The sequence below is a fragment of the Lepisosteus oculatus genome, chromosome 5, assembly GCF_040954835.1.
Source record: "Lepisosteus oculatus isolate fLepOcu1 chromosome 5, fLepOcu1.hap2, whole genome shotgun sequence".
In the NCBI taxonomy this organism is placed as follows: domain Eukaryota; kingdom Metazoa; phylum Chordata; class Actinopteri; order Semionotiformes; family Lepisosteidae; genus Lepisosteus; species Lepisosteus oculatus.
Window position 1 is genome coordinate 49,492,289 of NC_090700.1, and position 23,197 is coordinate 49,515,485.

Consider the following 23,197-nt stretch of genomic DNA (forward strand, 5'->3'; position numbering starts at 1 on the left):
TCATTCACCCTCAATACATATTATTCAATACATGAATTATAATATTTATCATTACACTGCATTCATAGTATTAGTGCACACATTCCCTTTGGCACATTGCAGTTCTCCGAGAACTCAGAAGAGCACTGTGCGTGGGTGCAGACCAGTAATGTCGTTCTTCTTGGTTAACATACCCTGATGTTTTCAAATACACATATTTTACAAGTGGTAAATAATAAAGTCCTTTACTGAACTTTGAAAATTCCAAATGTACCTTTACAAAGGGCTTTGCAAGACTGGCAGTAAAAAGATAACCTTTTAACTTAATCTTTAAAAAAAATCTAAAATGGACATGCACAGTGTCTAGCAGAATAAAATAATAAAGAGGAAGAATCAGCTAAACTCTCCATATAGAAAGCAGACCACTACAATAATGACCCCATTTAATGCATAGATAGTATCATTTCTACTTCTTAAGACATATGTTAATATTGATTTATCTACCAGTGGAAATCAGACCTGTGTGAAGGTGGAACAATGGAGCAGGGGCGTGGACCCATTTTGCTTTACTAGCTGTATTGTACACAGTAGGGAACTGATGCTCCCTCAATATAACAGTGCAATGAGAAGCCAGGCTTCATTGTGTCCCTCCCTATGCTGAAAAGAGCCACACTAGATAGAACTTTTTATTACAGGCCATAATTCACTTACTCATAAAAACAGGAAAAATAAAACCAGTCCAACCAGCCTGCTTCGAGAAAGAAAGCTTATAGCCAATTGAACCGAACTGCAGAGAGATGTGGTTTGCATGTTGTTGTTTTTTTAATATAGCTAATTGGTATTCCATTTGGTGCAGTGCAGAGTGAAGAGAGAGTATTAGGTATTCCCCACAGACGACACACAAGCACGACCAACAGATTCCTTCAATGTGTCATCTGACCTTTAGCCAAAATGCTAATCTGTTAGAAATACCTCTGTAGGTGTAGCTCTCCCCAGGCAAAAATACCAGCCTGGCTAGTAGCTCACTGAATGCTGGGGGCACACAATGCTGATGAAACCGAAGTGCAGTATAATTAAGATAAGCTTATTTTGGAAGAAAAAAATCCTTTTGCTTTTCATTAATAAACAGTATAATGTATATAATTATATCGAAAATTATTTGTAATGCACTGCTTCTGAGGACATTGAAGGAATACAGTAAAAAAAGGCTTGATTTTTCAAAGATATATACAGTATTTAGCATATGGTGTGGCAGGACAAAAATTATTTTCCAATCTAATCAATCTGTACTTTTTTTGTTTCCCTATTCTCAGTATTGGCTAAAGGTCTGAGTCCTAGCCAGGGTCTGCTCCAACCAATCTGTCTGGGGTTTATTATTGATGGGTCTAACAAACCGTCACACCCAGCTCTATGTAGATGTGGCTCGGATTCTACAATATGTACCCATGCTTTTCGCAAGGCTTATGGACTGAACCCAGGTTTGGATAGTCAGTGAAAATGCAGCACTCACCTTCTCCAGCTGTTATCAGGGGGTGGAGACAGGTACACCGATCCGTATGGAGAGCTCTCAACGTTTCACAGTCAAGGAAAACTCATCTCAAAGGCAACTCACACGAGGACATTCAAACCTTCAAGTACTTATTAAATCAAAAACCACAATAACATTAAAACAACTTAAGCACTGTTTTACCTGTACAGCACCAGAGACTGATAGCAAGGCAACACAACACAGCCAAGTGCCAAGAGATCTAGTAAGAGACAAGGGACGGGGAAGGCATTGTTCTAGAAGCTAGAACCCAGAGGCCACTGTGGTATAATTGCAGAGCTGAGAGACTGAGAGGCATTAAAGTCCATTTATTAAAACTGAAGGGCAGGGACACAATATAATACAACTGCTTAGGATGACAGCCTGGAGAGGCAGCGAGCTCAAGAGATTTGCGTAAAAGGTCTGGGGGAAGTGTGGACCAGTGGTTAAATAAACTTTAAACCGATTTAAAAGAAACAGATAAATAGGCACAATTAAAACTAAAGAAAAACAAACAAAAAAACCCACTGTACTAAAGACAAAACATATGACTTTCAATAAAGTCCTGGAACAGCCAGACTTGAACAATAATACAGGCTTGATCAAAGGTCAGTGAAACAATGGCAACATTATCGACCCCTTGCAACTGTCAGTGTGTAGTTCCTTGCATTGTCCAAGAGAGAAGCACTTCAGACAAAGAGCAGGAAAAAAAGTCCTGGCACTTTCACCATCAAACATCTGCTCCATCTTGGAAGACGCAGTCATTTCTTTAAAGCAATGAGGAACTTGCCAGTAACAAAGTCCCTTGTTCATCAAGAGATGGAAAACACAATGAGATAAGCACTGCCTACAGTAACTGTCTAAACCCTCAAAAAGTCAGATTAGTATTTGAATTACCAAATACAGTGAGCAGATGCAGAAATTTAAATAACTTGAAAACATCTGAAAACATCACATAGAACAATTACAGAGAATTGCATAGATATTTAAATATTTGATAACAGATCAAATATCTAAATATACTGCCAACAGGTCCACAAAACGTGTCAAGACACATACACACAGGATGCTTATGTACTAATCAAAGAGAGATGCTGACACACGTTTTCGTTATTCTTATACCCAAAGCCGGAAGACATGGATTAAGAGAGAGATTTCCTCAGTTTTAATTAGCCTTTAGTTGTTGTAGCCATGGGAAGAGCCAGTAAGCAACAGGTATTATATGACCACAAAGCCACTTGCACTCATCTTACTGAGGGGATCCCTCTATGGTTCAATGCACCTTTTTAACAAATCAGAAGATTGTTTGGTGGCTTGTAGAAATCCACTTCATTAGATACATGAATTAATGGGGAAATACTAGCTTCTATGGAAAATCTCTAGATAACTTGATTTTTTTAAAACACAAAATCTGGAGATCAATCAGTGAAACAGATGAACTAAATCAAAGACACAGCTGGTAATACATAGTACTCTGCTTATTTATCCCACCTAATGTAAATGCAGTTAAACTGATTTGTTGAAAACTGGACTTGGCTGTAGGAGACATCTGGTGCTTAAAGGAGAAAATAAAATCAGATATAATAAAATGCTAGCCTCAATTCAATGAAAAATGAATGGAAAAATCCTAACCACAGCACTGTGGACAGTGCATTAGTATTTGTACGTTATTTCACTGCTCACTAAATGTGAATAAGCTGTTCAACATTATGCACAGACACCTGCAACAAATTCAATAAACAATAAAGAACTTGAAAAGTCTAGATACACACAATACTTTTACGTCAAAAATAATAACACTCTTTTATTTTATTATGTGCAGATTTAACCAGAAGGTTTAACCATTCATGTAAGCAAATGCTGGCAATATTTTTAAACCATCTAAGCTTCACACTTAGGACCCTATGGGATGGTGTTCATGCCAGAGCAGTCAGAGCTGACTGCTAGCAGAACCGTTTACTTTCTTAAGCACATTCCTCAATGATCCTCAGAATCTAGGATTAATTCTTGGAAAGCTGACGGAGAAATGGAACGGCATCCCCCCGAAATCACAGTGGGCCAGGGAAAGAAAAGGAAAAGGAGGAGGAGGAGGAGTTATAGGCTGGCATCACAAGAGTGGAAGAAATCAATTCAGTTTCCTTTCTTTCAGCTTTGAACTCCATCTGACCTTTCCATATTCAGAACAGCTCCTGAAATAAAACAGTTAACTACACAAAAGACACAATCTGTGCGTTGGGCACGTATTTAGTCTGGTCGCCTCTAATTGTTCCCAAATATACTGAACCTGAAGGCAATACCTGAGTGTCCAAAGATTAAAATGCAGCTAAACTAAATCTTGAATAAGGACTATAGTGTCTAACTGCAAATTAAAGCAGTGGGAGAAGGACACTGCAAACAGGCAATAACAATTCTCTGAGGTAGGAGGAGATGGGAGTGGTTATTCCTGCATTTCTGGCTCGGGCTGCCGGGAGTCAGAGGGTCATGAGCGTCTTTCCCTGTAAGTGAATCAAGGCAGAAGCTTTTCACGGAGCAGAATTACTCAGATCCAAGGAGTGTGACGTCAGGCAGTGAAGTGCTTACATAACACTGCTGCCTCCAAACAGCATCACGCACTTGCACATCTGTGAACCTACAGGGATTAACCCCAATGGGACCCAGCTGTTTGAACTCTCATCGCTGTGCATGAATCAAAGCTTTCTTTGAGGATTCATATCTCCTCCTCAGCCTCTGACAGTTTCTATAGAAACCCTAGAGCGGCAGTGTGCAGCCCTAGAGACATACAAAAAGACATAAAGACATAAAAAACACATGTGGTTTCCACCACTCAGTTGTTGCCTTGCAAGGGGGTCAGATCCCCTCCATGATCATGCGAAGACACATGGGAAAGAACTGTAGGACCTGATTTCTAGCAGTCCTCTTTTGTGAAATAGCTTGCAAATTTATCTCTGCAAATCTCATGGCTTAGCAAAATGTTGCATGTCTGTTTCCTGACAAAGTTGCTGGGCCAGGGACTGTGCTGACTCTAATGGGATCAGCCCCAGCAACACCCAGAAGCAGAGGCTGGGTTTGCCTTAATGTTCCCCAACATGGGATAAAGATACACTCCTTCCATTTCTCCAGACAGAGCTTCAGTACGTTTTGTACAATACCTCTAGATGGCTTTGCTGTACACCTAAGAGCCCTTTTGATGGTGTGGTCAAAATGTGCTAGTGAACAACAGACTTGGAGTAAAAAGTCCATGTGACTTTTCAGAAAAAAAACACCAACGATTCAGACCTTCCTTTAAGATCATCAGCTTTAAACGCAAAACAATGCTGCTGCTATTATAACGGTTTAGTACTGAACCAACTTGGAAGACTGTACAATTTTTCCTGCTGAAGCCAAACTCCCTTGGTGAAATGGTAAAAACTGTTTAGATTAATGTGCTTTGAACAAATTCCTTGATACTTTGTAAATCTACCCATAATAAATCTTAATGACACACTCATGCCAGGTCCTGTAGTTTCTCAAAATACGTCACCCACCATCTCCCAAAGTAACTCAGGCCATGAATGATATTTAATACCTGAAAGCGGTGCTCTGAAAGGCCATTGAAGGCAAAAAGCAGGCAGTGTGCTCATAGAGAGGAGGCAGACAGAGGAAAGCAGAAAAAAAGAGAAGGAGAGAGAGAGGAGAAGAAAGGCAAAGTGAGGAGTACGAAACAGAAGGTGGGATTGGCTGTGACCGCCCTCCCGTCATGAGCCCATTCCCTTGGAAGGTGAAACCAGATCCAAACACAAAACCCCTTCTGTCTCCTCGGGCCTGGTAATCCCTGGAGATCACAACACAAACAAACCAGCCAGCCAGCCTCCAGGTAACCTCCCTGCCTTTCACACTTTGGGACTCACGGGCCTTAACGTATGCAAACACACCACAGATATTAGATACCCTGCGCAAAAACACATCTGATCTACAACCGTCCTCAACGGCCCCCTTCACACCCCCACAATTGTGCCGTGGAACTGCCTTGGCTATACACTGACCAGCTCCAGAGCCCCAGGCCTGTACACACAGATGCACCCACATGTACAGAGTTCACTCCAAGCATACTAATCCTCATGCACCCTGCATAAATAACACTCTAAACATCTTCTTCCCATCACCCCAAAGGCACCGCACTGCAGGAAGGACTGCTGTATTACATTATGCATTCCTTGTTTTGATATCTTGCAGTTAAACTGCTATTAATCTCTTCCTGGTATGACCAATACATTTGGTATAGATCTCTGTTACACCAAATTCTCAGGGTGCCCTTCACGACCCCATTTATACAATAACAGTCACACATCCTCACACACTTTATCTGCACATTAACAGTCCACTTGACAGCCAAGGGGAAGTATTCAGGCAGCTCTCTGAAGGTCAGAGCTGGGATCAGTTCCCTCTGCTGATCAGCTCTGTGTGCCCTCAGGAGCCTATCTACACCTCTGTGGCAAGGAGTCCCGATTATTATTATTGGCAACTGACAGGAAATTGGAACTGATGGGAAAGCTGAAAGAAGGGAGAGCAGTTTTGTCTCTGTTCTTGCTGCTGCACTATAACACACAAAACACTTCTCTTGCTTGAGTACTGATGATGAGACCCCGTTTGAAGACAAAGCTTTGGTTGCCCTGGGACCGACCACTAGCGCTCTAACCCTGGTGGGCAGTGGGCGGGCTGGGGAAAGGATATCTGCCGTCCATGCTTGTCAGCTAGTCTCCGGTGAGGGGAGTTGAGGCGGCTGCGCTCTCTGTGGACCCTCTCCACCAGGCCATGGTGTCGGGTCCCTCGCACGCTGTCCAGACCGGAGGGGAAGCCGCCCTGCGGGGAGACGTGTACAGCACAGACTGCGATCACTCGCATTTCCGAAACGCACAAACCTCCACACAACCCTTCAGGGATAAAGTTTGTGTCCAATTCAAAAGGTGGAAAAAAAAAAGTGTCCCAGTCCCAACAGAAATATTTGGGTGTTTCCAGTCTGGTTTTCCAAAATTTCCAAGAAAACATGGAAATGTGTTGCCTGTTGTGTGATCTGTGGATGGATTTTCCATAAGTGAAGGTGGAGAAGTAAACCTTTTTTCCATTTCTGTGCTGTTAAGGAATTTGGAACTTAATGCAATATGCACTTAGCATTTAAACAAATCATTGTGGATTGTGAGGCTGAGCTCCTATTCCTTAATTGTCTCTCTCATATTCACCTAAACTCTGCACACAGACCTTACATCCTTCTTATGTAGTCACATGCCATAAGATAAATTAATAATGTAAATTAACAATGGGCTGACAGGCTATTTAAGAATATGCAACCAAGTTTAGAATGACATAGTAAGATCACTTTAAAATACTAACATTAAAGACAACATTATCTGGGGTCCTGGCATTGGCATCTTGATTCTCCATGCTTCAGACTAACATGGAATGAAGCCAGTTCTTTGTTCACTTCATATACACTGTAACTTCATTTTCAAACTTGATTAGAATACTGTACTTTCTATATAAAATGTGAAGCTCGTCTGCCCTACCTGTAATGTATCCTTCCTTACCTTTGCATACTGAAACGAGCTGGTGCTAGCTCACAAAAAATGAAGACTAAAATCACAACGCCACAATTAGTAAAAATGTCAGGTACCATTTTGAGTTAATGGCGCTCTTTTTGTCCCTATTACAAATGAGAGTCTACTAGCCAGTAACTGAATCCTTCTGACCAGGAATTCAGACAGTCAGTTCATTAGACTATAGTCCTTCCAGGTTTCTGTACCAAAACTGAACTTAGTTTGCCCCTGTATAACATATTATTACTCACACTTACTAAGGAATGTTGGCTCCTAGATGAAAACTTCTTGACTCAGCAGTAAATTACAAAAATACTGTTACTTCTTTGGCATCACTAGTGCTTTTTGTGAAATCAGCTTTACTAGTGAGGTGCACATGTTCTGCGCTATATCATAATGTTGTCTGACATACTTCAATGGAGTTGAAATCAAGCCACAAACTGTCTGGTCTGTCTTTCGGAATGGCACAGACTTATCAACTGCTGGACTGATGACAAGACTCAATAATTAATTCGTTACTAGGGAATGCCCCTCCTCAGTACATTCAGCATTATGAATTAATTGACAGAATCAATTAATCCTGGAAACAAAAGGAATTCTTATATTTTCTTGGGCCATCTGGCTTTTCCAAGAAAAGGATTTTCAGTGCCTTAGGTTGACATGGGAGTTAGAAAAATCTTGAGAGAAAAATCATTTGGACATTCGCTGAGTACTCAATTTTCAAACTCGAGGAAAAATAAGCAAAATGGGAAATGGGCCACCTTCTACAATTACAATAGTAATAATATTCCACAGCGATATGAAAAGAAGACAAAGAGCAAGATAAAAATGAGTTCACTGCTTTACAATAATCATCCAAAAGAGACAGCTTGGCACATTTCTTCCAAAGGACACCAGTTAAATACCATAGTGATGCAGCACTGGAATCTACTTGCACCCACTCCAATTCCAGAAGCAGGCTTTAAATCCAGTGTATTGTGTATATTGTATTATGTATTTGCCTTAGTAAGTGTATCTGCACTTTGCACTATGTGTATCCTGTCTACAACGTCAGTGTCCTGTCTGTATTTGCACCGTGGACCAGGAGGAACAATATTTTGCCCCACTGTATACTTGTACATGGCTGGAATGACAAATAAAATGTGAACTTGATCTTGAACTTTACCAGGAGTCTCATTAGTCAGGTCTTTTATCCCTGGCTGCTCCTGCTCTTCAGGCAAAGCTTTTGAACTCTAATTCACAGAACCAACAGCAGCTTCTTCCTACATAGTTAAACAGATCATAGCAGGGATGTGACACACTTAAACTTGTAATCCTTGATTGATTCCGAATTACAGGTCCTCGTTTTCAAGGTGTTTTAATTACATACAGTCGGGCACCGAGTACAATTTCTCCTGATCCTAAAAACACTGCTCAGCTTACGCAGAACCGAGACCTATTATCGCAGAGACAAGTAAGGCTCTAATGAGCCTACCCTTTGGCTACACACAGTCATATCATTTGTGATTATTGTGAGTGTGGTGGAGGGGGAGACAGGTCAAGGATTAGAGCAGAGATGGGTTTCAACAGCAGTGCCGCAAGGGCTGCTCACCTGGAAGTCAGCATTGGCATTGCCGATCTGGTTGACGTTGGGCAGGGAGCCGCCGTAGTACTGCACCCGGCTCTGCGACAAGCGCAGCTGCTGGATCTTCTGGAACTGCACCTTTCCCAAGGAAAACAGAGTTGTCAGGACCTGGGACACAATCTGAGCAGCGGGAGGGCAGGAACAGGTAAGGCACTGTAGACAGATGAAAGACAAGACAGCACCACCCACCCTGTATGTCATAGCCTGGCTGTCTTCTAAATATTTTTTAATTATTTCATTGATTTCCAGCATCAGGGTCAACTAAGAAATTAAGCTTGCTTTGTCTTGGTAGTGGTAGTGGGCTTGTGGCCGAAGATTTTACTGTGCCTTTTTACATCAGTGGTGAAGGATTCATAAAATCATTTTTAGAGACTCCTTTATAACACATGACTCCAGTTTTGAGATAGACACAAAGCAGCACTTGAAACGGCTCTAGTACTTGTCATTTAGAGCAAAAGAAGTTTCTCCTGTTTTACTATAGCCTGAGAAGCTACGGGATAAATAAGCGCTGTTTTTCTTCTTCCTGAATGTAAGGTAAACAGTCTCAATTATCAATTCTGATCAGGGATAGGCAAATTCTGGAGTCAATTCTTCTTCATACTAACCAAAGGGCAGAATTTGAATCTCAAAGACCGACCTCATTCTATTTTCTCAATGTGTTTATTCACACTGCGGCCCAGCAACCTAACCAGCCGAGCTGCTGAACACACTGAACACACTGTGGCCCGGAACCCTAACCAGCTGAGCTGCTGAACACATTGAACACACTGCCGCCCGGCACCCTAACCAGCCGAGCTGCTTAACACACTGAACACACTGCCGCCCGGCACCCTAACCAGCCGAGCTGCTTAACACACTGAACACACTGCCACCCGGCACCCTAACCAGCCAAGCTGCTGAACACACTGCCGCCCGGCACCCTAACCAGCCGAGCTGCTGAACACGCTGAACACACTGCCGCCCGGCACCCTAACCAGCCGAGCTGCTGAACACGCTGAACACACTGCCCCCCGGCACCCTAACCAGCCGAGCTGCTGAACACGCTGAACACACTGAACACACTGCCACCCGGCACCCTAACCAGCCGAGCTGCTGAACACGCTGAACACACTGCCACCCGGCACCCTAACCAGCCGAGCTGCTGAACACGCTGAACAAACTGCAGCCTGGCACCCTAACCAGCCGAGCTGCTGAACACGCTGAACACACTGCCACCCGGCACCCTAACCAGCCGAGCTGCTGAACACGCTGAACACACTGCCACCCGGCACCCTAACCAGCCGAGCTGCTGAACACGCTGAACAAACTACAGCCTGGCACTCTAACCAGCCGAGCTGCTGAATATTTTAATTTACACTTTATTTCACAGAACACCAAAATATACAATACAAAACAACAAATTCAAAGAATGGAGGTTTACACATTAAAAAAAGGAAAATGGCTGTAGTCAGGTTTATAATATGTGAAAAGGCAACTGACCATGAAAAGGACTATTTTTAATGTCTCTTTCAAGCTTTCCTGTCTCTCTCAAGCCCAATATGAAAGTTGCAATAACTATGCTTTATGAGAACCTCCCTGCTGGAACTACTCTGCTCCACTTCTTCCACAACAAAAACTACGACTTTCTTCTTCCAAACACAGGCCTCTATGTTACCTGATACAGCACTGAACTATTAAGCTATTCAGTCACTCTTATTTATAATAACCTCCGCCCTTTTACAGTGGACTTCTCAAAGAATCCAGCACCCTATTGCAGTGATATCCAAACCTGCTGCTCCTGAATCACATCACAGCCTTTTATTTTTAGTATACTGTGCTCACAGGTTTCACAGGTCCTTACACTCCTAGATTAAATATCGCAGATTTTAGGCTCAGCTCCAGAGTAGCAATAAGAGGATTTCCCTTAATGTCGATCCCCTTGTCTAATATCTGTCCCATGAATTTCTTACCAGCCTTGCTAATCACGTCTAGTAACCAAACAATGATTCTGCAAGACACAGGACCGGGACCTGAATGGACTGGTGAGGTAACCTGCAATACAACACACATGCGAGCTAGTGAAACTACTAATCCACCCCCCACCTGCTGAATATGTCCTTCAAAAACACAGGGCAAGTCCCCTCTGACTGGAGTGGTGTTTTAAACTGGCACAGGCAATAAGACATCTGGGACACCACTATGACGACATGGCAGGCCTGGCTAGGGATAGCTGCCTTGGCATTCCCAAGGGCAAGAGAGGAAAAACTGGCTAAGACTGGCTCATCTCACTGATCCTTGCCTTGCTGGCTTATTACAACTGCCGCAAATGAGCACACAAGTAACTTACCCAGAAAATTCAGAAGGCGTCGTTCTTTACACAGAAACAGCACAAGAAGTTACAGCAGATGAGATCATCGTGTGCTCAACTGATCTGGTTTACTGCATGTTTAAACTGGGATCTGAACACCAAACAGAAAAACCATGAATGTTACTGCTTTCTATCAAATATTGTTTTAGCTACAGATGGCAAACTAAAACATACCTAACATCTGCAGATCTTGTTGCCTGAGAGTGCAGACAGGGTTTTAGTCTGGGCTCCTACCCAAAAGGTGAGAGCAGCCCCCCAGGGAGGCACAGCACTGGGGGACCAGTGGTGTACCGGGAGGCTTCAAGATTTTCTGCTCTCAAACACCTGACCCCCATGAAGAAGCCCGCAAGCTTTGCACCTTCACAGGAGAGCACACAAAGAAGCTCTCTCTCCAATCCTGCACCCATTCACTCAACCCGTTATGAGAGCAGCCTCATTTCTATAAGGAACTAAGCCTCGAGCATCTGTACCGTAAAGAAAAGCCTTTCTCAGTTGACCCAAGTACAGCAACTTGTTTCATTCTAAGCAGCTACTTTTCAAACACTTTGCAAAACCTTTTTCCAGCCCTAAATTCCTTTCAAGATTTCTTCAAGTGCTTTGCTTGAGCATCTTAAAACAGACATAATCCCAAATTCTGACACATTTGCCTAGTGCCTGAAATCTTTTTGCTAAACAGCAGAACTTTTAAGCTGTTTTTCATTAAGGCTGCTTCAAACCTAGTGGAACTTTTTTCACAGCATCCGAGCTGCTACTGTATATTTACTAGGCTTTATTTACTGCTATATCATATGTTGAAACAGTAGAGTCTAAATTCATAGCATCCTTAATTGTATCCTGGGCAAAAAGTATAAATACATACTTCACTTTCTCACTACTTCTGTTGGAAGGAGGTCACTGACAGTTCACACCTTAAGAGACATGTGGAGTGATTGGAGTCAGTTCAGCTCCAAAACCACAAGTCTTTTTTTATTGAGCACTGTGGAAAAGCCCTTACAAAAGCACCCATTGTGACTCCATGGCATGAACACGTTATGAATGAGAATCTTGTATATTTTCATGGTTGTTCCAATTTTAAACATTTTAATCTCTCCGTTCTGATGTTACGTGAAAACAAAAGATGACTGAAAGTGTTATTTTAAAAGGTAACTAACACTTTCAAATGTCTTTTCCCAGAAAAGTTCTCTCCTTTATTGAAGTGTTGAACTTGCTCAGTTTAAGCTGAGGCACCATACCACACAGACACTTTTCAAAAGGTGTTATGTATCTCCTACAGAACAAACAAACTACAAATGACCTGTTTCACTATTACACATTTGAGTATTGATGCTTACAGAATAAAAACCTTGCTGTGGCTTTCATTGTTGCAGTATACAGTATACTGCTGAATCCCTATGACCTCTTTACCAAAAAATGTATTACTATGTAAGTGCAGTGTTATTTTAAGGTAGAAAAATTGTCAGGAGAAAAGCCAGTTACCAGCCTTACAAGCAAATTCCCTGGCCTGACAGACTGCTCAGGGTAATATAACTCAATACCTGCCCTCCTTGACTCAGGATGTCTAATGCATCCAAAAATGAAGGAGGTCCTCATATGAATTGATCAACCCAGGGAGTGACATCAAAGGAAACACAGCCTCAGCTGCGGGACAAGTGTGGGACTTAACATCAGGATATTGATAATATCCGTGTTTTTAGGACCAAAAGCAAAGAAAATGCCAATACATTAAAAAAAAAACAACCACAGACCTAAAAACAGAGAAGGGCTGATTCCACTCGTTGTAAAGAAAGGCCACCGACCATTCCTTTCAGGGCAGCAAAAGTTTTATACCTTTGGACTTTTGTCTTCAATGTTTAACATGCTGTAAAAAACAAAGATGGGCTCCCAAAGTTCTGGCTGTTGTTCAGGTATCAGTTTTTAAGAGACAAAACAAAGCTGCACACAATGATCACATAAATGGTTTTGTTAAATCCTGCTGAAATCTGCCTGGACCTAAATCAGAAAGCCATTCCTGGGAAGGACTGCAGCAGCCTGAACCTATCCCTGACACACCTGGATGGGATATCACACAAATTCACAGGCACATGAGGATAATTTAGAGCAGGGGTCTCAGATGTCACTCCTGGAGGGCTTGATGTCTTCTGGTTATTGTTCCAACTGCGTTCTCAGTTCCAACTGTTGTTGTGGTCTAATTTTTTCATTAGTGGCTTAAAGGTAACATTTCGAACCAGTCTCTGAGGTGATTAATAGGAAATGAATGACTTGGATAATCAACTGTAAAAGATGGCAAGGAAAATCCTATATATGTCTAGTTTAGAAAACAATTGGGTTAAATGTTTGACTACTCTAATTAAACAATAAAGACACTTTGAGACACTGTAAGAAATGAATCACAACATACAGTAGTATAATAAGTTCCACATGTATGTTCTCTCAAGACCCAGTTTTTAAATATAAATGTCAAACCATACACTAAAAACTGTATTTTTGGAGTACTGTGTAAGCTATTATTGATTATTTTTCCTGACTGCAAAGCCCTTCAAAACAAGTTGAACTCAGGTCTATGTCATGGGCTTTACAGCCACATTGAAATTAATTCATATTTGCATAACAAACTTTTAGCTGGAGGAGGAAAGGAGCATTTTTTAGACACAGTGCTGTGTGATTTTGTTATCTTCAGTGAACTAATTTCTGCCTGGTAGTTTTCTCGCTGGTGAATATTTAAGGCTAGGAAGTTTGTATAGTTCACAGAAATCTTAGTACAACCTAAATCATTCTGGGCTACAAATTCATTGTAGGTTCTGGGAGTGGTAAAACAGAGCGCAGTGGAGGGAAAGGGTAAATGGGACATTCAGGAACCAGGAAAAAAACATCAGTTGCTCAAAAATGCTGGAGACACTACTAAATGATGACTAAAATCAGGACAGTCCCAGTAGCATTAAGATAGAGAATCCCTCCATTAATCTGTTCCCTGGTTATATCCAAAAACGCAGAGCACAATTGAAAATGCAGATTAAAGACCTCTTTTGATGTCATCCATTTATGAAGAACCTAGTCAGGCGTGAACATCGTTTCTCATTCTCCACAAGCATCTTTTCACACGTTGGTCATCAATGTGCCCCCTACTACCACAGCCCTATATTACTGAAGTAGTAAAATCAGCCTACCCTGAGAACAGTGCAAGTTCACAATAAGACTGTGACGCACTGCACAGCAGTGGCAACATAAAAAAATGACCACTATACAACAAAAAAAGGCTACACATTCTGCTTAAAATAAATTGAAATATTCAAAATATTATCCTTTTATTTTTTCTCCTTTATCTCTTTTCATTTAACCTAACCCTTGTGAAGCTACTGTAGAACACATGAATAATCAAGACAAGTTCTCATGGCTACACTGCTTGGAAGTTGGCAAACATCACTGCTTTCTATTAAATGTAAACTTGAAGATTGGACTTGCAATCCTAAACCTTATTAATCTCACAGGCCACATCTTAATTGACAGTGTCATTTCCTGAGAGCTTCCTTGCAGAAACACTGCGGAGGCCAAGATGTCATATTCATTAAATATAACGTGTCAGTCACTGACAGAAAAAGAGTTGGCCAAGACGGATGCAGTACACTGGCAGGTCGTGTGCTCATTAAACTCGGTAAAACAACTGAGTTTCACTGCTTACAGTTGAAATAGTGAATGCAGAAACAAACCTGTAAAATATGCTTGCACAAACTCATCGCCAGGTATCTTCGGCACCGAAATCAGATGTTATTTTAAAGCCTACTTCATGTAAACCTGAACTACCATTCAAATCAAAATTTCCTTAGTATCCACTGACTAAATTTTTGCTTCTATTCAAAGCATAAGCACGTATCGATACCATTCAACGCAACATTGTACGTAGGTGTCAGGTTTTCCTTGGGAAAATCATCTTGTTTCAAAGCCAAACAGTTCTTGTCATGCTTTCACGACTCCCCAAGTCCCCAGGCGCTGCTGTTCACACGAACTCAGACCTGTGGATTTGACAGGTGCCGTACTCGCCCTCCCACACCGCCCCCCGCCTCAGTAATGGGGTTCATATTCTCCCCCCTTCCTGCCTGTTTCTTTCCGTCTCAGGTGGGCAGGGCTGTAGGAAAGTTAACACTATTTACTCCTCTTCCTCTATCAGAACAGTTCCAATTTCCTTTCTTTTCTCCATTGAGGAGCAGATATATAAACACACTATAAAGTGTCATTCGTTAATTCGGTATTATAAGATTACAGATGCGGATCTGCTTACCCTGGAGAGAGTGAGGTCTGTCATAAGCTGTTCGAAGGCCCGAGTCTCCTCGGCCTGTTTCTGGTTGTGCAGCGCAATCTTTTCGCTGAATTTCCGCGGGTTAGAGCCACCCGAGCCCGGGGATCCGGACATGGTGTGGGCCGCACAGTTCCACAAGTTAAACTCAGTTGTTTTTTAAAAAAAAATAGATAATAGACTTTAAGAAAAAAAAAATGCACAGCAGGTGTCACAAGTCCTTATTTCAATCCATCTTCCCTGTTCGTAAACTCCGTATCCGAAATGATGACAACAGTATAATAATTTGCAAACAAAAGTGTAGCTAGATATGCATTCAGAAGCTATTCTGTACAGTTTAGAGAATATTTAGCGCCAGTCCTAAATTTTCTCAGCATTATGTACTGTCAAAATTTGTTTTGAAAGCTGACAAGTCAGAAATGTCTTAAAACTGAAAATGCCAAGCATCTAAACTTTTTATTTAGCCAAGCTTTTTAGAAAATATAATTTCTTCTTTAAAAAAAATCTCAGAAACTTTTGAACAATGGGAGTTAACGCGATGGAAAGGTAAAAAAAATGCAATGAACTTTTTAAATTGTATTTAGGAAGTATTTTAGATTGCTCGTAACGCTAAAAACGCTATGAAATAATTTGTATTTTGCGTATATATATATACATTTATACGGTCATAAATGTCACTAAAGCGGCATTTATAAGAACTTTAAAAAAGTGCTTACGGCGAAAGTAAGCATCTCGTTACAAAATCACAATAACCTAACACCGAATCCACTGTTACAGAATCCTTTCCATCCTCTGTACAAAAGACTCCATATTACAGCACCCGCGGCCACAAATCAATATCAAATGCTGGAAAGTACATATAATGTCCAGAAAATAATCTTCAATTAGTTTAAAAAACAAGGCTGTAAAATTTCATATATTTGGTCCAACAATATTGCGACTGTATGTCCGTATACTGTAACGTACGCCTGAATTTACAATGCCACTGAGCGAAGACTCTGAAATTTCAACAAGTGTCCCAAGATTTTCCACAAGCAAAAAAAGAACCACAGCACGGTGATAAAAAAGAAGAAAAAGGTCGTTATCTCCGTTGACAAAAAACGGCGAGTAGACCTGTGTACAACGAATGATCTCCAAACAAATCCCACGCTGGTTTGATTAAGGGAAAAAAAAGTCTTTCTTTAATGTTTTACAATTAAATGCAAGCTATTCGCTGTCTTGTCAGATCTGTAGGGGGTATGCAGACTCCTTTTCAACAGCTCTTGCGGCGCCTTCATCACTTCTTGTTCTTCAATAATACCGGATTTCAGGCATTGACCCCTCTCCGCTCGCCTATTTAGTTTTGCAAACCCCCCTCACCCCTAAAAGGATCCCGAGTAACAACATGAAAAACACCACTCGGTCTCCAACTGCGAAGCGACTTTCCAGTCGCTAGTGTCCGCAAGAGGGAGACAGTGAGCACTTAAAGAGGTAACAGCCCCTTTCTTTAACGCTCATCCCGAAGTTACCGCGGCACAGACAATAAGATGAAAAATTACTGTATATTTAACCCCTTGAATTCTGAAGGGAGCAAAGTGAGACTTCACCCAGTTCATAAATATTAGTTTCAAACGATGATGCAAAAACAGTAACGTGCAGGAATTGCACACGCTTTTATGTTAATCTGTAATCCACTTTATATACTGTATATAGAAAAAAATGTTTAGGATTATTACCAAATGAAAGAGACGGAATTAGTTTAAATTATTTTGTTTACTGTACTTTTCATAAAGAAGTATTGCAGACATGGAAAACTTTTCGCCTGTAAGGTATAGCACGTGATATAAAATTGACAGCACCTCTGTTGATGCTGTGTGCGCTATGTGTCCTGCCTTTGTCTAGACTCTGTTGATACGCTGTTCCACTCTGTTAAAGCAGGTTGAGCCTCCAGTAAATTATGTGTTGCATTTCCTTAATTACTTTTTTAACCCAGTTGCTGGTAATCTTTTTGATAGTCAAGTACGAGGTGGAGCATAGACTTGCAAATTTAGTGGAATGGAGTAGCCGAGACTGACCATTCCTGCTGTGTAGGCACCTGTTCTCCATGGTCTTGTGAACCATTCCAGGATGCAGTTTTCATAATAGTTATTTGAATAGGCCAACTGACTTTATAAGCACCTTGTATTATATACAGTACATATACTGTACAGTTTGTATGTGTTTATATTCATCTGTGGGTACACACAATATATCTTTATATGGACACATTCTCTTGTAACTTTAACACAGCCTATTAATTGAAATCTGAGCATGAAGACAGCTGAATGTCCCCTCAGCTATGATGTAATAATGTGCAGTGTTAAAACTGTAAGCGCAGTATTTAAAGGCCAAGACAGTACTGTTGTCTGTTTGAATGGAGCTGGGACCCTGCACTAAAGAATGACCTGGCCCAGATCTTCTATTTTCCTGTCTTATCTGAAAGCCCATGCTGCACTCATTTCTATGGAAACCGACAGTCCTGGCAGCACCTTACTTCACGATGACATCATCATAGGAGTCACAGCCTGGAGGGCTGTCAAGAGTAAAGGTCAAACGCCAGACATCATCAGCACACCACATGCAGAGCTACAGTAGCTTTACCCACTACAAGCAACAAATCAATCAGTTCTGTCCATCACACACACACGTGCACATCCATTCATGTGCAGAGGCAGTGACACATTCCTGGCAGATATGTGTACCAGCATCAGTCCAGGTCAGTGACCTTTGACTTTATAGCTACATACCTGTATTTTTCTGCTATTTTCTCTGCCCTTGGGCTTGGGTGTGACTTTCTAATTGTACAATTGTCCTTATTGAAAATTTATTTTAATTCCTTGCATTTTTGGGACACTTTTCTTAACTAAGGATTTCAAAGCATCTTGTATTTAAGAGAGGATCCATTTTATCCACTGCTGAAGTGCCCACCCCACTACAGGGCACATCAGGTAGAGGAGAAGGTTTTATTGAATTAAGGGGAAATGTTCGGGAGGCCAGATTGTATAGGTCCAAAATGGAATGTAGCCAGGACACTAGGGTTAACATCCCTATTCTTTCAAAAAGTTCCCCAAGATATTTACTGACCACATAGTGAGGACCTTGTTGTAATAACTCTGTCAAAGGACTTTTTTTGTAAAATCTCGTCCGGGGGGAGGTATGCCACTTACTGGCCCACCAACACGCCTTACAACCGTGACCTGGTTTTTCCTTAGTAGTCTCTGCTATGGCAGCATGAATCAGAACCAGTCTTGCTTAGCTTCTGAGGTCTAAAGAGATCTGGCTACATGGTGGTAACACTATTTCCACAGTGCCCAGTGAATTATACCTGGAGCTGACTGTGCACTGTATTCCTCACTCCTGTTTTTCTGCACTGCCAAGTTTGCCAAAGCTCTGCTTTTAGGATTGATGAAAAATCCAGTTCAGTCTGGCTCAGCACTGTTGGTTTCTTTTACACTGTTGTGCTCTGGTCTCATTTGCATTTCTGTATTTTACCAAATGTATGCAAATATTAGGAAGGAGTTCCTTAACATAGTGCTTTTCACTCTGTTACAGGGTTTCACTCTGTTCCCACTGAAGAAACAAACCACACTGTACTGATAAGGATGAACAAATGTTTCCATTGAAATACATGTTGTAGCCATGTCTTTAGTCACTCTTCCTGTGTTTAGAAAAATACTCATGATGCCGAGCGTCCATATTTTGCATTTTTTTGTTTATATCTAAGCTTGACAGAGGCTTTCAAATTCCGATCAGGGGCAGACTGCAAACAAATGGTGACTTTAAAAACAGTACTCTTCATTATCACAACCTATGCAGTTTGAGGAGGTGGGAAAATGACTTCCCTCTCAGCTTGAAGGACTGGCTGAAGTGGCACTTGGAAAGGAAAGTCACATACACAGCTACAAAAAGGATTCCTGGTTGTATAGTATGTTGGCACTAGAGAACTCCAAAGAGTACAGGTAGCAAAACAGACCACCTTCAGCTGATGAGCCTTTCAACAAACTCCAATGTAACTTTTAGGCAATGCTAGGTACCTGTCCCCATCATTTAACTAGTGGGTCATTAGAGGAGTTACCTAACTCCACTGTTTTCTGTATTAACTCCCCATTGTAAATAGCAGACGCAAAAGACATTTAGCTTCTGACAAAAAAGGGAGACCATAGTCGAAAGAAATGCACAATGAAAGAGGAGACACAAAAGCTCTTTTAGGACAGCACTTTATTAGGTACTGTTAAAAGCTTTGTTTTTATATTTGAAGGCACACCAGGTAATATCAAAACAGTGCAACGGAACAAAAGATTTCTTACAAATATAAGTACATCCACTGGGGCCTTTTCCTGCAGAGTGCAAGCCTGTGGTACACTGGACAAACTCAACACATCCTGAATCTCTCTCAAGAGTGGCTTATGCAGTAATGAGCATTACTGCCTGGACATGCAGGGAGGCCAGGCTACTCACATCTGCAAACACCTGGAAACAGTATACTTTCCACCCTAACACCACACATGGGGACATCTGGTGGCCTACAGCTGTTACTGCAAAACAACATTTGAAATAATACTGTATTTCTATTGAAAGCGGTGAGGAGTTCATGAATGACTATGTAACATTGGCAGGACACGGATACAATAATTATCTGCTTAAATCCAGGCAGTAATGCATCATAGATAAAAAAGGGTACTAGCAACAGAAGATTGGAAATTCTGTACAATTTAGTGGAGTCAAAATCCCAGTTCCCCTACTCTGCACCAACCCACAGGCTAGAGCAAGGAAGTCTGCTTCCACTGAGGCAAAATCCATCTCTACTTTCTGCTGTCTTTTCATAAATTATAAGATCTGCACTTATGTTTTCCAAAATTATAGATTTTGTTTTTCATTTAGCAATACATTATATATGAAGAAATGTGAAGAAAAGACATGTGTTGGCCAGGCTCTGTCCATTTTACTCTTCAGAAGTGGAGCACCTGTGGCTGAAACTAGCCATTCTGGCTGGAGTGTCTGGGGGACTTTTTAGTCATGGCACATCCGTTTGTATGGAATAAGCTTGATTTATACTGATTGTCTAATAGCATGGTACAGCAGAGCTTAACTGATTGGCAGAGATTGTCTGTGTTTTAAACGTGTTCTGTTCCACATTAATCTCAGGAATAAATATAACACTTCACAGAGCCCATCATAAGTGTTTTTTTTTAAGAAAAGCACGCACTGGTCTGTATACACTCTAAAAATCCTGAACACAGAAAATGGTGTCGAGTCAAAGATATGCTTGGAGAGAAGTAGTTTCCTTTTCCTATGGACATTCATCCCCAGACAATTCAACTTTTTCCATTTAATGAAGGAAATTAATTAAATTTAATTTAGGGAGGGGGATGTACGAGGATGAGACAGGCGAACAGAGGGGAACAGAATCCGCCAGTGCTGTTCCCTGGACACGCAGGCCAGGCTGATGTTAACACATTACAGTTTATTACTTTTAAATACCGTACACTGGTGTCCTGTGCATAAAAAGAGTTCAAGCGGAAATAAACACTTTCCACAAATTAAAAAGCATCCGAAAATATGGATTCAAGCCACAGATTGTTAATGGCTTAACATGCATAGCTGAAAGGGAGGAACCTGCCTGCAGAAATAACCCCTCCACCCCTTTTCCACCTGGACAAGCTGCTCCCCTCTTAAAATCCGTGTCTCCCAGGGCCCAGAGGATAATCTGAGAGGGATTCACTGACGGGTGAAGGGTGAGTTGCCATTATACACAATTAAAAGAGTCTGGAGATTCTAGGCTGCTGCGCTGCAGTACAGAAGTATTAAGTGTTTATTGGGGGACATATCTGCAGCCACCCCCACAAGGCCTGGTGCTCCCACCTTGTCTGAACCACAGCAAGGCTCTGAGGATGATTCCTATGGCTGGGAGTGGGGAGGGGTTGGGGGGAGACACCTCTAGTGAAGTGCTGCGTGTGAATATTCAGGTTTGTGTGTTTGTGCAGGGGGCATCTTCGAACAGAGTCTGCATCCTATCTCGTTCACATTCTTTTTATTTGCCGTAGAATTTCTTATTCAGGAGGAAGATGAGCAGGTTGACGTTGATGGTGGCTTTGTCGAACAGCTTCATCACGGCCACCCCCTCGTACTGGAGCTGCAGTAGGTCCTGCGGAGGGGAGACGGACAGAGTGAGCAGCTCAGTAGGTCTTCCATGGTCCTTATCAACAACTACAACCATTAAAATTTCTTAAGATCTGTGGGAAAGGGATAAATTAGCTGAAGTAGGAAAATACTGTCCCTATTAGGTCATGAAAAAGTCATATGAAATAAGAGAAGTTGAAATTCAATTTAGTCCATGAAAAATGACTGTAGTCCTGATTTCAGAAGGGGAACTAGAATTATATGGTCTTAATATGATTTCATTTTGATTCTCTCATACTGTATAAAACTTCAGATCTCTACAGATTTCCCTCCTTTTCTAGTCATGTCTCCTCAGTCCTTTTCTGCTTCACGGCCCCTGCGAGGCCCTGTTGGTTACACAGGTGGCATGAAGATGGATAGTTATCTTCTCAACATCAGAGAATCAGTGACCTTCCCTTGGCTCGTTCTCACAATCTGGTGGCGCTGTTAAGAGCTGGCAGAGGGAGGCACAGACAGTCCTGGGATGCCTTACCTGGTAATGTAATACTACAGTCTCTATTTGAACGCCCATAAACTTGGCCTTCACATCAAAGTCTCCAACTTCCTCGGATGGGGAGATCTCAAAGATGACATTCTTGAACCTGTGGCAGGCAGACGAAGCAAAAACGTTAGTGCCAGAGAGAGAGAGAGGGAGGCAGGTAAAGAAGAAAGTGGGAGAGGTGCAGAGAGGATAGGAGGGAAAGGAGAAAGCTCACTGGTTAGCCTGCAGTTCTTCGATGGCTATCAGCACCCCTTTCTCATGTAGTCGGGCAGCTGTGTACTTCTGAGACACCTGCTTGCTTTTCTTGGCTTTCACCTCGCCTGGTTTCTTCGACACCCTGGAGGGAAGATGGGGGAGTGAGAAACAGAGAGACATTACATAGCTGCCTGGTCTCTCGTCTGCAGGTCTGATGTTTGTCAAGTGCGAAAGGCATTTCTGAGAGTTGCCGAGCTGTGGGCATCACACAGGCGGGCTGGTCACTCACTTGCCCTTGCTGGCCAGGTTGTCCATGCAGGTCTTGATATACTGGTTGTAGTAGTCGATCTGCTCGTTGAAGAAGCTGGTCTTGGAGTTGAGGGCTGCATTGGTCTGCTGCAGTTTCACCAGCTCCGCCTTTCGCCTCTGACGGTACCGGCGCTGATTCCTGATGTCCTGGGGAAGGAAATCAGGGAGACCAGATTGAGAAAAAGCAAGAATATGAAAGTGAAAAAGAGGGCAAGACGAGCTCAGTCTGTAAAGAACATGTTTGAACTACCAATAACAGAAACCAGAGCGGCAACAATTTTGTGAACTAAGAAGAAAGAAAACTACACCACAGGAATTTCAGTAAATGGTTCTTGAACAGCCACTTAAAGAAAAAGGGATTTATCTCCCCAATTTTCTAAATAAAAAAGCGAGTGCTAATTACCGGGTGCCTGTTTCAACCTGCCTGCCTACCCTGCAACTTACAGGACCAAACAGGTTGGATTGTAGAAATAAATCTTCATGATACAGCTTTAATCAAAACCCACTGCCCCTCAGTGATATTCTTGTGTCAGTCTCAAAGAACAGATCAAGTGATTTTCCACAACTCCAACAGCACGAGGCCTTTCATTTTTGTCAACCTGCCATTTTATGCTGTAAACTGAGGCAAACATTAGCAGCGTTGACACCTAATATCTTTTTTTTTTTAGTCTCAGCCATTTC

General features: G+C 41.8%; 2 protein-coding genes across 5 annotated transcripts in view; both read right to left on the minus strand.

Annotated features, from left to right (window-relative positions):
* The window catches only part of crtc3 (CREB regulated transcription coactivator 3), a 36,437-nt gene extending 19,675 nt beyond the window's left edge, over positions 1-16,762 (minus strand). For all 4 annotated transcript variants that reach the window (XM_015343273.2, XM_015343270.2, XM_015343271.2 and 1 more), the window contains exons 1-4: positions 15,319-16,762; positions 8,666-8,776; positions 6,215-6,343; positions 1,490-1,551 (exon numbers count right to left, since the gene is read on the minus strand). In XM_015343273.2, the coding sequence (XP_015198759.2) occupies positions 1,490-1,551; positions 6,215-6,343; positions 8,666-8,776; positions 15,319-15,450 (434 nt within the window). In that variant the 5' untranslated portion in view covers positions 15,451-16,762. The remainder of the gene's footprint in view (positions 1-1,489; positions 1,552-6,214; positions 6,344-8,665; positions 8,777-15,318) is intronic.
* A 2,790-nt stretch (positions 16,763-19,552) lies between these two features.
* Positions 19,553-23,197, minus strand: part of iqgap1 (IQ motif containing GTPase activating protein 1) — a 45,889-nt gene continuing 42,244 nt past the window's right edge. The window contains exons 35-38 of the mRNA XM_006628772.3: positions 22,497-22,663; positions 22,227-22,349; positions 22,004-22,112; positions 19,553-21,496 (exon numbers count right to left, since the gene is read on the minus strand). Coding sequence (XP_006628835.1) covers positions 21,383-21,496; positions 22,004-22,112; positions 22,227-22,349; positions 22,497-22,663 — 513 coding nt within the window. The 3' untranslated portion in view covers positions 19,553-21,382. The remainder of the gene's footprint in view (positions 21,497-22,003; positions 22,113-22,226; positions 22,350-22,496; positions 22,664-23,197) is intronic.